The 15,203-nt window shown below is 35.0% G+C and overlaps 1 protein-coding gene and 1 long non-coding RNA gene across 2 annotated transcripts; one reads left to right on the top strand and one right to left on the bottom strand.

Moving 5' to 3' along the window:
- The first annotated feature begins 1,084 nt into the window (after positions 1-1,084).
- Positions 1,085-14,067, top strand: LOC107805803 (uncharacterized). The gene is made up of 5 exons (XR_012710656.1): positions 1,085-1,398; positions 4,676-4,890; positions 5,025-5,081; positions 6,219-6,302; positions 13,039-14,067. It is a non-coding gene; the product is annotated as an uncharacterized LOC107805803 (long non-coding RNA).
- LOC107805802 (F-box/kelch-repeat protein At3g23880-like) lies at positions 6,705-8,736 on the bottom strand. The gene has a single exon (XM_075255209.1). The coding sequence runs from the start codon at positions 8,532-8,534 to the stop codon at positions 7,248-7,250; it is 1,287 nt and encodes a 428-aa protein (XP_075111310.1). The 5' UTR covers positions 8,535-8,736; the 3' UTR covers positions 6,705-7,247.
- Positions 14,068-15,203: the final 1,136 nt, after the last annotated feature.

Genomic DNA, 15,203 nt, shown 5'->3' with positions numbered 1-15,203 from the left:
TTACCAAAATAGAAACCTAAGTATACAGTTTTTCACTCGCAAAATTTTTTCTTTCTCAAAGAAGCAATAGAATCACATCACGAAGCCAAACAAAATCGGAATAAACTCTCAACATAGTATTACTAACATATTAAAATCCTTGAAGTAATATGGCCATTCCTCCAACATGATCATGTGACATAACTATTATGAGTAAGAAAATCACCTTTTCCAAATTAATAGTATTTAGCTTTAACATGCTTGAAATTTAGTTTCATGGGACCTCTAGGATATAGTAGTAATTATTATCTACCTAATATACATGTCTAACTTTTGTAGTAATTATGTTATAATTTATAGAACCACTAAAAAGCTATTTAACGGATCAAATATTAGCATCTGATGTCCTACTTTGTTTCATCCGCTCCAAACTAACATATAACTCCTTTTCATTTTCATGGCGAGATATGGAAAGACCATACGAAATTTTGCTGCAACACTTCAACTTTTATGCCTAATTTTGTGGCTTACTTTGAAGTTGAAGAAGACCAAAACATTACTGAAAAACATAATGTGACTAAAATAGACAATATAAGCAAACTATCAACATGACATATGAAATGTCGTAGGTATGATGATATAATGAAATATTAGAGACTCGTGCTGATAACGTGTTATGAAATAAAAGTAATTTAGTAAAACACGAACAAGAAATAAAGACAATTTAGTAAAACATGAACAAGAAATAGAGATAGAGAGAAAGGAAGAGATTTTCTTCTTCAATTGTGTGTATTTTCCTATCTATTACAAGGCCTTTATATAAGCATGAAAAGTGAAGAAAATATGTCATGAAATATGTCATTGAACATAAAAAATATATCATTGAATATGTTATTAAGCATTTAACATGAAGATCATGAAGTAAGAGTAGACAACTACCATAATATGATATTTATTTCCTGAAATATAAAACTGTCCATTTGTTTTTGAATAACTTCTTTGAAAAGGACTTCTGCATCTTATAAATATTTCGGTGGAAGATATAATTTTTTAGAATCGAGGTTTATTAATTTTTAAATAAGTACGTATCTCAACAAAAAATTTTTTTGACTCAAATCTCGAAAGAAAATGTTTTATACTCCATATGATAGCTTGCTCCAGTCCCGTAGGAAACTTTTGTACACTTCTATGCTTCTAGCATTCCGATGGCATCCTCAAATGATACAAGTCTGCGATAAAAATCTGCCTTGCCCTTGTTACCCGTAGCTTAAAAACAACTTTGTCCGCCTAAACAGGTACGATGGACAGCTGCAGCGTTCCCCTATTCTCAAGAAATGGTCTCACCGCCACAAATCATTGTCGCTCTTCTCCGAAATTCTCCCTTTCACGACTTCTCCAATTTATAGCACTGAATCATCGGTACGCTCTTTGCTTCTAAATTTGTTAATTCTCGTAGCCTTCAACATCATTACACGTTTGATCCCAAAATTGAAAAAGTAGATCTGCTTTATTTGCTAATAAGTTTCCCTAATTCATATTTGTCCAGTTGTGAATGTTCAAAGGTTTTCTTTCATCAAGTAAGGTAATATTTTATTATAAAAATGGCACAAAACAGGTGCAATTAAATGTGCATTACAAAAAGCAAAAGCTCAGTTCCTTTTCTGCACAATGAACTGAGAAAATCTATCAAGCTGTCTAGTTCTGATTATGTAAATTTTAAAGGCTAATAAAACAGAAAAAGGAAAGCTTTTTTTAAGGTTTTAATATATTTGCTTCTGCTAATTTTGATTTGGTGCCTTTTTGTTGGGTGGATCTTTGAAAGCAAAAACAACTCTGCTTCAATCCCAAACAGATTGGAGTTGGCTATATGATTCCTCATTTTTCCATTTAAGCTCAGTTCATTCTATCGTAACATCGTCAGTATATGTATTACAAAGATTCATCATGAACTGACAAATTTTAAGATTCTCTAATTTTGGTCTTCTTGATTGTATACGAGGTTTAGTCCCATCATATCCATAAAACTTAACTTCTACAGAAGAGGAAAGTACTGTAGAGCAGAGTTCCTTGAGAGTGAGAATCAACCAAAACTCAAAGTAAAACAAGTCTTAACCCATAGTTTGCTCTTCTCTATCAGCTCGCAAGATAAATCTGATATAGTGATAACCATCAAGTAAATGATACTGATTACAACTAAAGCATTTGTTGTATGTTGCCAGTAACGGCTTGCTTCTTTCTTATACCAGATTTGGCTATGTGTGTGATTTAATATTAATAAATAATATATGAATAATATGAGGTATCAAGGTTAGTCCTGTAGGTGTGTACATGCAATTTTAGAGGTTTTTGTGCTTTCTTTGATATGTAATGTAAACTTTTAGGAGTTTCATTGTTATAGCAAATGTACGAGTTGTAATAAACAAATAAGGAAATTAACACTCAAATAAAGGATATTGATTTTGCACAATTTGTAGTTATGTTTTCTAGCACTGCCTTAGTGCAAGCATTTATAAAATCTTTGATTACTTATCTAAAAAAAGGAAAAAAGAAAGGATATTGATTACAGCCAGTGCAACATCTCTATCATCATTTCATCAGAGATCAGCGGGCACGCTTTCTCCTTATGCACCATAACAAACTCAATATCCCCACATCCTCCAAACAAGAGTAATATCCTATAGTCAAGTTGTGGCTTCTAGCTGATATCAGATCCATATTGGCAGAAAAGGAATTTGGTCAGCATTTAGCCTTCTCTTGGCGTCCTATGAGGATAATGCAAGAGAGCTGATAGTACCAGAAGAAAGCGAACCAAGTGATAAGGAAATAGTGTGAACTTTGTAAGTTAGAATGCAATACAAAGAGTGGGAAATGTTGTGTGCAAGGATTGAACCTGTAACCAAAGGTCACTTTTGCACCCCCTTAACCGCTGGCCAACACTTCAGCAATGTCAACTACAATAGGTTTTTGCACATTTCTTGAAAACAAGTGAACCCATTTAGGGGTATTTGTCTTCTAAAATAACTTATTTATTTATTTATTTATAGGAAAAAGGACACCTCAGTAGCATGACACGGGTGTGGGTTTCATGGGGGTAATTATAATACCCTAAAAATTAGCAAAATACTTCACGAACCCATAGTGGATATTTGACTAGGCACAAGGTTTAAAAAGAATAAAAGACTTTTATGACATAAGTTAAATGTATATAGATGCCTTGTCATTTCTAGAAGAGTATTTTATTAAAGGTAAAATAGGAAAGTTAAAAGTATATAATTTCCAAAATATAGATGTGCCAATCTTCTTGGAACGGGCTAAAAAGAAAAGAGATTCATATAAAATGAAACAACAGGAGTAATACGTATCTGTGAATGAGTCCGTGTAACGTCGTCAATCCAAGTGCAAATAGCTCCCCAGCAACCACATACCAGAGACTGTGATTGATAGTTTAACAAACCCTTTCATATTTTACGTGTCAATGCCCTTGGCAAATTCGGCTGAACAAATCTCATGTCAATAAGCAAGGAATACCATGGCATTAGAATATTGTGTTTCAAATATTCCCATAGGCAAAGTAGTACGAAAAGTAACGTGTCTCTTTTTGATAAAGTGAAAAATTTTAGGCAGAGAACTGAATAATAACGTCGGATTTCAAACGCAATACTTCTGTAAATATGTACAAGCATATCCATAGTTTAAAATTGGTTATAGGGGTATATGTTATATGAAAGAGACTCTATATTTATATTGAGAATGTCCATTTGCCTAGAAAACAAATGAGGAGAAGTCTATTTTTGGTATTTAGAACTTAAATTTACGATCTTCTGGAAGAATTTCTTAATAAGTATCTACTTTCATGATTATACAAACACAACCTCTTAAGTGGTAATTTATTATCTTAAAGGCAAAACAATGATAATCTTATCATTTAAACCATTAATAGTTGTTCAATATGTCCCTCAAACATAAGCCTTGTTATTTCTATTATTTTCGCTCGTATTAGCTGATTCATTGTGCTATTTATTCCACGATGGTCGTATGAATTGGAACGTGAGACTATGCATGGTTCATCTAATTTGTGATAGGTTGTAAAATAGTGAATCCAAATCAATAATAAAAAGTGAAGTCAATATCATCTACGACAATACTAGTGAGCTGAAAACATATAAGACGAATCACACGACATTGTTGCTTAGCTAGAGCGCCGCACTTATTCATCACAGGTCTCCTATATAGTCATTAAATCTAACATTCATTTAAAGATTAAGGATCGGTGGGTACTGGATTCATTAGCTTGAACGAAAATAATATATAGGCTTCAAGAAATCATGAGCACTTGTATGCAAAGCATGTAACATCTATAAAACATATCTAGGTTATGGTTAAAGCCTAAAGCAAGCATGGATACCTGTTTACTTAATTAAAACAAAAAAAAGAAGGTAATCTTCGACAATTGGCGGGATACCTGTTTACTTAATCAAAAAATAATAATTCTGCAAGTCCAATAAAACTTGGTAATCTTCGACAATTGGTGAGAACATACACATAAATTTTATGGTTTCCAGTTTGATTCATTCTCTCTCTTCCTGTTTTCTTTTCCTTTTCCTTTTTTAGTATCCCCCCTCTGTTCTTTCCTCTTGCTTTATCACATCAGCTTCCCATTGTAGACCTTGCAAACTAAGTGATTTGTCGCCTGTAGGTAATTGAGGCAACTGGTGCTAACTACTATTCTGTTCAGTTCTACTTTTGTCGGTGCTTGTCATTTATAAAAAGGGCAGCACGGTGCACTAAGTCCCGCTATGCGCGGGGTTCGGGGAAGGGCCGGACCACAAGGGTCTATCATACGGAGTCTTACCCTGCATTTCTACAAGAGGCTGTTTCCACAGCTCGAACCCATGACCTCCTAGTCACATGGCAACAACTTTACCAGTTACGCCAAGGCTCCCCTTCGGTGCTTGTCATTTATATGAGCATAAATTGCACTTCACCAGTAAACATCTATCTCTACATTTTACAAGAAGTTGATGTACTTTTTTTTGGGTAAGTAGCAACAAGAGCAGCAGTAGCAGTACAGGGGATTGGTTTAGCAGAAGAGCAGGCAGAAGGTTGTGGAAGCCTAATGTCATTAATTTTTGTTCAATTTTGTTAATTGCATTAGTAAATATCAAAATTGGCCGATTTGTCAAAAAAGTAAAGGTTATGTGGAGATCATAATAGCATGTAGACTCAAAGCCGTAACGAGGTTATATTTCGTGCACTAAAACTACTCTTCCACTACTACACTTAGACTGGCGGATTGATGCTGGTTTAGCAGGAGAGGAGGCAGAAGGTGGTGGAAGCCACTAGATTCATTAATTTTTGTTCAATGTAGTTAATTGCATTAGTAAATATCAAAATTGGCCCATGTGTCAAAACATTAAAGGTTATGTCTGATCATAATAACATTGAGATTCAAAGTTGTAATGAGGTTATATTTCAAGGACTAAAACTGCAGTTTACCCCTTCAAAGAAGCCTCCACTTAAGTGCGTTTCAGATTTGCTCCTATTTCTTATTCATAGATCGTAGATTAAGATGTTATTAGGAAAAGAAAGTAAATCATTTAATTCCTTACTGAAAATAGATCTGTAGTAGTTCTCAGATGAGGGATTCTTCTGTTACAGCCCTTAGGAGAGCTAATCAGGATATCTTTTCATTGCTAAACTCTTATGGATACCTGGGATTAGGAGAGCTAGTCAGGATATCTTTTCATTGCTAAATTCTTATGGATACCTGGGATTCGTGAGATATTTCAGATAAGATATCCTTATTCCAAGCCCTCCTTCTAGCGCTTGAAGACCCAATTTCCTTATCAAAAAAAAAAAGATATCCTTATTCCAAACACTCAACCTCATTTGTAGTGATCAGTTTTGAGGCAATCTAATGTATTGTCTTCTTGCATTATAGAGCCTAGCAGAATCAGTCTGTTGTGGTAATGGAAGACTTATCTACTTTGGAAACAAAGTAAAACTATTTCCTTTTCTCTACTAGTACTACTAGAATAGTAGTAGAACTCATTTAATTGGAAAGGGGATGATGCTTGAGAATCTTTTTCTGCAGCAAAGCAAAACTATTTCCTTTTCTCAAAGTTCGATTGCTCAAATTCACGAAGAAGGCAATTGAACTTCAAGTTTCTTATAGTGCGCAACTCATATACCCGTTTCCCAGTGATTATAATTGATTTTAAGAATGTTCTATCTTGCAGATGCTGAAGCTACAAAGTGAGTGCCCATGGTCTAGATTTTCTTTCCCAAAAATCCCTTATGCTGCTGCAGTTATTTACTGATCTGTAAGTAATCATTGCAAATTTCTATTTTTGTGGCTGATATACATATAGTAGTCTGTAATCTTTGACTTTCAAAATTGTGAAATCATTGCATTTGTTAAATTTAGATAATTACTGTCCTTATTGGCGTTAACTTAGTGAGGTTTGCTAATGCAAGTATATTTTGACCTCGTATTATCTGTATGCCCACAGCAAAAAACAAGCTGACTGCTGATGAAGCATGAGTTTCTGTTGTTGGTTTTATCATTGGATCATAGCATAAAATTGATATTTTTGGTTTGGTTTATGGGAATTGCTTTTATTTTTTCGTTTTGGTTTATGGTGACACCTCCACCACTTGTGTACTTAAGTATTAAAGAGATACACAAATGAAACTAATAATCTGCTGCCTTGTTCTATTGCAGCAAATATTGGAATTAAGAATGAAGCTTAAGAAGATTAAAGTTGAAAGCACAGGAATTTGGTAGTGGGTTTATCTCATCTTTAATGGAGAAGTTTATGACTAATCAACAAAGATTTCCAGTATTGATTAACAATGAATTTTGATTACTTTAGTGAGCCATTTTTGTTAGTGGTGCGATTCATGTCTTCAGTCTTCTTGTTCATCTGTCAACTGTTAACCTTTCAAAATAGTTTTGTGTCACCGAAATATCTCAAAGCTAAAAGGTCATGGGTTTACGGCTTTCCCCACCTCAAGTAAAATGCATTGACTAAGATTTTTGATTCTGAACATTCATGTTGATGTGGTCAATGACCAAACATACAACAACGAATGGAGGAGCAGTCAAATTGATTAAAGTTGTAAAAACAAGCATAACACCTGAGATGACCAAACAATACATAGCTTATGATAAATGAAATTGAGATGGACTGACATAAAGCAGATATTTATGCCAAAGTTGGCCTGAAATTTATAACATTTCTTTACTATTTAATATGTGGGCAAACTCATATAATTCTGGCTCTAAGAACAGCAATGACATCCTGATGCTTAAGAAAATGCACCAGCAACTCCTTCCTTTTAGGCTCCATTTTATCAGCATTATTTTCTTCATCTTCATTGTCATCTGTCCCATCAGATGATAAATAAAGTGGAGGCAGTAACTCCCCTTTATCTAGCAAAGCAAGGCTCTCTTTGTAAGTGCCAAAATAAAAAGAGTACCTAGTGCCAAGAATATTGAGGTGCAGCTTTTCTTGTGTCTCAGGATTATATGAAGTTAGCATCCCTGATATCTCTGTCAACAGTATTTCAGTATCATTATGAAAACCCAGTATCATGCCAAACCGCTGGTGGTCGAGTTGCTGGTGGTTGAGTGCAACATTATATTCCATGCTCCATGACTCAGTGTCTCCATACTGTTTCATTACCCAAATGGAACAACTGCTGCTCCAAATACGTGTATTGTACTGATACACAGCAAGTGATTCCCTACATTCCGCAGCAGTCAGATTCGTAGGTGGTTCATTAACCAAAATTTCTGGTAATGATAATTCCTGGAAAATCTCATCATTTAGATCAAACACCGTTATCAAGTTCTCCACCCTTCTTTCCTCCCCAGTTATCTTGTATGCAGTCCAGTGGACTTTCCCACAAACAACAGCTTGTGTCCAAAAGTACTCTATAACACCATTGTCTGGAATAAAACCATCAAATTCCTTCCAAATTCCTGAACTAAGTGCATATACCTCAACTTTAGGTGGCACCAATCCACCATCACCACGAGCATAGGCCATCCTCACGACCTTGTAATCTCTCGTTTTAATTGCATAGCCAAACCCACAAACAAGCATATAGTTCCCTAAGTTTTCAAGGGAAGACATTGGGAGGGTGATGGATCTGCCTATCATTGGGTTCCAAAGTACCAAAAGATTTTTAGATACAAATAAATCATCTGACAAACAGAGGACGCCATTGCATAGGCCCATGATCCTGTAATAATATCGCACTATGCCATTAAAAGGGGCTGCTATTTTGAATTCAGTTTCAATACCGGCTAATACATCAATGAGTCGAATAGAGTATATTTCCTTCCTTTGAGTTAGTGAGAAGTACCTGATGATTTTACCTGCTGGTGGTTTTTGGAGAATGTTACAGTAGGTGTGCAGCGATATGAATTCAGAGCTTGAGATTAGTGAGTTCCATGATCGCGATATGCACCTAAATCGGAGTAGAGATTTGGGTGGAAGCCTTGAGAAGATTGGAACCATCAATTCTTCAGGGATATAGTCTGACATTTTTCTTGGGGTATGAAATTGAAGATCTTGTTATTTTCTCCCTCACTTTTCTATTGTTTGAGAAGAAAGGTTGGGTGGGGGAGGGGTAGTTAAAGAGAGACTGCTCGCTGGTGAGAGCAGGTTTTTGAAGTTGATTGCTAGTGAAGAGACTTCAAAAGCAAGTTGATGGCAAGAAGACAAGAGAAAGCACTATTTATACAAGGTAAATAGAGCAAAGACAAGAATTTGTACCAGAAAAGTAGATGCTGGCTAATCCAGAGAGAGAATCTGTTTAATTACTTGCTCAAAATCTTTTCTCACATTTGGAAGGTAGGAAATGAAGAAAGCAGAAATTCTTTTGAGCTAACTTATTTGAAGCAGGGTAATAATTGCGGTTCAAACTCTTATTGAGTTTCTTAGAAGAAAAAAATAGTCCAACTAATCACTTACCGAATATCATTTATCTGTTAGTTGACCTTTGACAATCATAATAAACTAAATATATACTTTTATCACTTATGGTAATTGTTTTTTTTTATAAGTTGGTAAGTAGTTGATATAGTGATACTTGCTTACATCGGTAAGATATTACATACCAAATTTGGACTTTTAGGGAGGAAATTTATTTAGTTGTTAATAGTAGGATGATGGAATTTAAAAAAATAAAGGAAGTGAATTTGAACTGTTCTTTTTCTTTGGAGTTTTCTTTGGCCTTCTTACTTTGTAGTTAAGGAATAATTTAAGTTGTTGTAATATACATAAAAGGTCCAAATACACCCCTAATATTTGTGATTTGTTCTATATATGCTCTCCATTTACTTTCGGCTCATAGGAAACCCAATGTTATCTTTTATCTCAAATATGCCCCTCTTAGCCGCATAGGGATATCTGGACCTTTTCAATTGTTTAAGGATATATTTTGACATTTTCAATTGTTCAGGGGCATGCTTCATATTGTTGTAGAGGGTATATGTTAACCAATTAGATAGTCTTGCGATAAACTTGGATATGATGTTTGTCTACATGGGCAGTTGTCGAAGCCAAGCTGGGTAGTTGTTCGCGGGAGGGGAAAATATGAGACGAAATTAAAGGTATGGATCAAAAGGTAAATGAAGGGAAATTGAATACTTTGATTTGAACTTTCTCCCTTCATTAGCTTAGCGCGCACATATTTTTTCTCAAATATGTCCCTCTTACTAATAGGTTTCTACCACATAAAGATCGGTCAAGCCGGATAGGGGTATTTGGACCTTTTCAACTGTTTAGGGATATATTTTAATATTTTCAATTGTTCATGGGCATGCTTCATATTGTTGTAGAGGGTATATATTAACCAATTTGATAGTTTTGCGATAAACTTGGATTTGATGTTTGTCTACATGGGCAATTATTAGAGCCCGTCTGAACATTCATTAAATAAAGGGGCAAATATGAGACGAACTTAAAAGTGCAGGTGCAGAGTATTTATGAATCAACTAATTTGAAAACCAATAGAAACTTTAGGGGTTTATTTGAACTAAAGAGTTTAGGTAAAACTGTAATAAGCAGGCTTTAGAAGGGTAATTTAGGGTTTTTCTATTTAGGAAAAATCAGAATTGGATCTTGTTCGTGTTTAATAAATAATAAAATTATATACTTTTACTATTTTCTTGATGAAAAATTACCTCTTCCCTAACAGTATATAAATCCTGAAAAATTACCTCTTCCCTAACAGTATATAAATCCTAGTTTCTCGGATTAAACAAAAATATCTAACATGATATGTACATGCTTAAACACAAGAACAATTTTTATTCTTGCCTGCTAGTTTCACCTCAATGAACTCATGTGGACACTTCTCAGACGGAGGACAATCTCTCAAATACACATGTTGATGTTGTTGACACATTTTTCTTTTCTTCGCTAAATCCTCTTAATGAAGTTTTCTATGTTGCGCTAAGTTACTTATGGATATATGCATGTTGTCCGGGAACACTTTGGAGTGAACACCCATCCGAACAAGTAGGGTCAATATTTCAGCATTTAGGCCGTAACATTTAGCAACAAAAAATATTTAACCCAACAGGTTATAGATAGCAGATTGATACATCCAATGAACCAGCCAGTACGACAGACAAGCTACTTTCTTATTCTAGGATTAGAAGATCCTCTACCTATTAGCATACCCGTACCGGCAATTAGACTAGCTCTCTCTCCCCAATCAATCGTAGTAACTGGCTGTAAGAGAGTTGACTGTCTACTATCTATGTCGTGCCTTGTCTCGCTAGTTGATTTACATGGATTTTTGTGTAGAAAAAAATGAAAGGAGGTAATGTTAATATTTGAAACCGCATGAAAGGCAAACATTGCTAGCCTTAACCGCAAACGGGGGCTTTGTAGTTAGCCTATAAAAGAGTATATTATCAAGTCTATCCAACTATGACCGTAAGGTGGAGAGGACAACTTGTCTGCAAGGAACTGTTGAGATAGGTTTTTACAATGTTGTTAAAAGTGTGCATTTCCCTGAAGTTCGGTGCAACACTACTTAGATGTTTTGCCTCCTTAGTATGGTTTAGTGACCCAGACCCCACTTATGGGATTACATTGAGTTTGTTGTTGTTGTTGTTACTATGGTTTAGTGAAGGCACCAAGAGGCGAATCTAGGATTTACTGTCTATGAGTTCAACGTTAAGGTTTTTAGTATTGAACTCATTGTATTATTGAAGCTATGGGTTCATATCTACTATTTATTACAATTTTGATGAATTTTTACCCATCAATTTATACACGATATCGAAAGTACTGGTTCAATTGAACCCGGTTATAAAGAGTTGCACCCGCCCCTGAAGGCACCATGAAGATCTCAATGTGAACAATCTCTATTGTTAAAAGGACAACACTAAATAACAAAAATAGATGACAAAAGTACTTATCGGATAAACAGACTAGTGATCAACAATAGGATTAGAAATTTATTGAAAGAAATTTAGTCACAACTCTGAATTAAAGTCTTGCATGTAGATCAAGTTAGAATGATTTTTGAACTTGAATGACATGGTTTTTACTTCATACATCCTATTCAATTTTAGTTTTGAGTTCTTTGATACAAATAATTATTGTTTCATTTATAGTTATTCTTTTTCATAACATATTGATTATATATATTTTTTTAATTTTTTTTCTTGATCTTTGTCTTTCTTCATTAAGCCACACTTTAATTGTGTTTTGAGCTTAAAGACCCTGTAATCACTTATTGCTCTTCTGCGGCTTTGCTTGTGGTAACGGTTTGTAGAAACAATGAGTTTAAGAGATATCCATGATATACTGGTTGATAATACTCCCTCCTTTCCATTTTATTTGGCGGGTTCATAGTATGATGGTCAAATTACTTAATATTCTATGTGAATTCAAACATAGATTCTTCAAATTTTTTGAAATAAAATTTACATAAAATTTCATAAAAAATAGTATGAGTAACAATAGTTAATAATTAAAATATTTTAGAAAATCGAGTTCAAAGAAGAACCTCTTTGACTCGTCACATGGTAATAGTACCCATAAAATGGAATAGAGGGACTGGTAGTTAGATGAGGCTATTAATTGGATTGTGTTATGGTAATAGAGATGGGTTTTTAAATAAGCTATTGGCTCGTAATTTAAGAGACTTCTAGTGAATTGACGGTTCCTGTATGAGCTAGTGCGTGAATCTCTTTTTGGACTTGTCTGTTTATGAGATGATTGGGTTGCTGTGTTTTGGTACAGGAGTCATGATTTTGGTAATCTCAATGTTCTACTGTTTGGGTGCTGAACTGCTTTTGGAAAATGGAGTGTGCGACTGAGAATTTTTGTGGATTTGAAGCATGATCTTTCAAATGCTATTGGGATCAGGAGTAATGGGTAGTGTCTGTTGAAGTAGCATATCAGGAATCTTGATTTGTATGATCAACCACATAAATTTAGGATAGCAATATCGATGATGGGAGAAATAATTCTTCTTGAGCAACTATGTTGAGAGTCTACTGTCCTTTGATGGAAGCAATGAGAGTCTAACGCAGCTGTTATGATGAGGATATTGTCTTACCGCCTCAATTGGCGTTGACACTAAAGTTCGAGCTGTTGAAGTGCTGGTTTTCTGAGTATTCTTTTTGCAAAAAGCAGTTTCCTTAATTAGCTTCTGTGTTCGAACTTTGTACCTCTATATGTTTATGACTAGGTATAAAGCTGAAGATTTTAAGGTTTTTGCATTGAAGAAGCTTATGCAGGATACTTGTGTGTACTCTAGGTGTGTATTGGACAATAGAATTTTTGAAGGCAACAAGAGAAACATTCTGTCTTAAGTTTAAGGTTTTACCTTTTTGCTTTTTGGTGCAAACTAGTACAGGCTATAGATGCCATGTTAGACTTAGACATGATGGGGAAATTGCAGAACTTGTAATTACTTTTTTGATGCACTAGCTTAGTGTTTATTCATCTTTGATAATATACCTTATCATTTAGCAAAACATTGGTGTGTATTGACTAACTTATATTGTCCTGAATAACATAGATTGGGAAATCAGCTGCTTGACAAGGCTTTAGACAAACTGGAACAGGAAATTTGCACAGAGGGAGGGAGGGATAGAATCTGATGGAATAAGAATTACAGGGGTAATTTTTACTGTTAAAGGTTGCCATGTGTTTTGGCAAACAGGAAGTATTGTATACTCCTGGCCATGGAAAAGGATATGGAAAATTAAAGCTCCAAAGTAAATTCTCTCAGCTGTGGATACTGATGTGTGAAGCTTTCTTAACGCAAGACAACTTGATGAAGAGAGGATTTAAAACTTTTGAATAGATGCTTTCTATGCAAAACATTTGCTGCTGCACTGTGTGGTAGCCAGAGATATATGGAGCATGGTCTTAAACATTTGTGGAATTCAAGGGGTTAATGCCAAAGCCAAACAGACCTTAAGGATGCTTTGGTAAGGTGGTGGCTATGGAAAGTGGAGAAAGGAAAGGAAAAAGATACGGTGGGTAGTACCAACCTGTATTTCTAGACACGGAGAAAGAAATGCAAGATGAAAATGCCTTGAAGAGACCTCTGGTACGATCCCTGCACTAAAAGAGCGAGTCTTCATGTCCAGTTCTCAGTTATTCCTCAGGTTGGAGGTACTTATGGGAAGTAATGTTGGAACAGCAGCAGTTGGGCCTGAATAGAACGGAATGGCCCCGGAGAATTTATATAGCCAATTCCATCTAGTTTGAGATTGGGGCGTAGGTATTGAAATCTACTACTATGAGAATTGCTTGATCCTCTTCGTGTAAGTTCTGTACCCCCTTATCTGCAGTTCATAAATATAACAGCACTGTTGAACTTGCGCAGTCGTTTTACTTGTTGGACATTGCTTTTATGATTTTTCTCTAGTATCAAATATCCAAATTTCTATTATGAATTGAAGGATTCTTCATTGTCATTCTAAGAGGGTTTAAGCAAGGTGTACTTTGACTCAACAAATTTTGATTGTAATAAATGGAATAACAAAATGTTGTGACATAGGTTAACAATAGATGCATCAATGTAGCTGCATTTTGTTTTGCTTTGGTCTTGTTTGGGCATTAGTGCTTGAGTGTCCATGCAAAGCAGCTTTTCATTCCCTTGTTTCTACGTGGCACGCTCAACGTCGGCCTCTAAATCTGCAAAACATGTAAGGAGTGAGTCTACAACTCAGTAAGCATCACAGAGTGCCCATTAATAGGTGAGACCAGTCTCGTGTAATCACAGTGACTCGTTAACTATAACTATACTCGAAAGCTAAATTGGATACAACAATAACAATAACAAACCCAGTAAAATCCCACAAGTGGGGTTGATACAATCTAGGTAGCCATCGAGCGTTGGAGGCTACTTTCATAACGGATGGCTATATATATAATTTCGCCAACAATTAAAGACTATACTACATTTAGTGGCTATATTTGTACTATTTAGTTCCCTAGTATAAATAGCCCTTAAGGCTCTTATTTTAGGGTTAGCTTATTTTGATATTGTGAATGAAAACTCATTGAGAGTGTTTAGAATGAATTCCTAGGTTGGTTGATTACTTGTTTAAGGTGAACTTGCAAGGGGACTGCTTCCCCTCGAGGGTTGTTCCTATAGTTTTGGGTCAATTAAGTCTTAAATTGATTGGGTATTTGTTTATTTCAAATGTTCTTTCAATTTCCTTGGTTCTCTACTAAATCTCTATCTTTTTATCATTTTATTTGTGTTCTTATTATTTTGCTTTCGCGTTCGTATCATGGTTGAAAGCTAAACTGGATACGTAAAGTTGAAAATTCTCACCGAGATTAATCGGATGGTGCTAATTCTATACTGACAGTGTGAAAATTACACTCCTATTTAAGTCGTACCAAAAAACATCTATTGGTAGAAGGAAAAAGACATTGAGATAACGCTTCAAATCTTACCTAATAGAGGGTAGAGGGACGAGTTGAGTAAATAAATAACTAAATTACAAGCTTTGATATTTGGGGAAAAACCATAGGGTTTCGTTATTTTTCTATGAGATCCGGGAAAGGGGTCTTACTTCCAAAGAAATCAAGCATACAAATAGTTTAGTCATAAGCAAGATGATGAATGAAACTAGTAATGTTTAAATTCTCAGGTTAATCTAGAAACCCAGTTCTATGTGGAAAAGATAAGCAAGGGTCCATTTTATTCCATTTGCCAAAAGA

This window comes from Nicotiana tabacum, chromosome 6 (assembly GCF_000715075.1).
Source record: "Nicotiana tabacum cultivar K326 chromosome 6, ASM71507v2, whole genome shotgun sequence".
Taxonomy (NCBI): domain Eukaryota; kingdom Viridiplantae; phylum Streptophyta; class Magnoliopsida; order Solanales; family Solanaceae; genus Nicotiana; species Nicotiana tabacum.
This window is presented reverse-complemented; position numbering and strand designations above follow the sequence as displayed.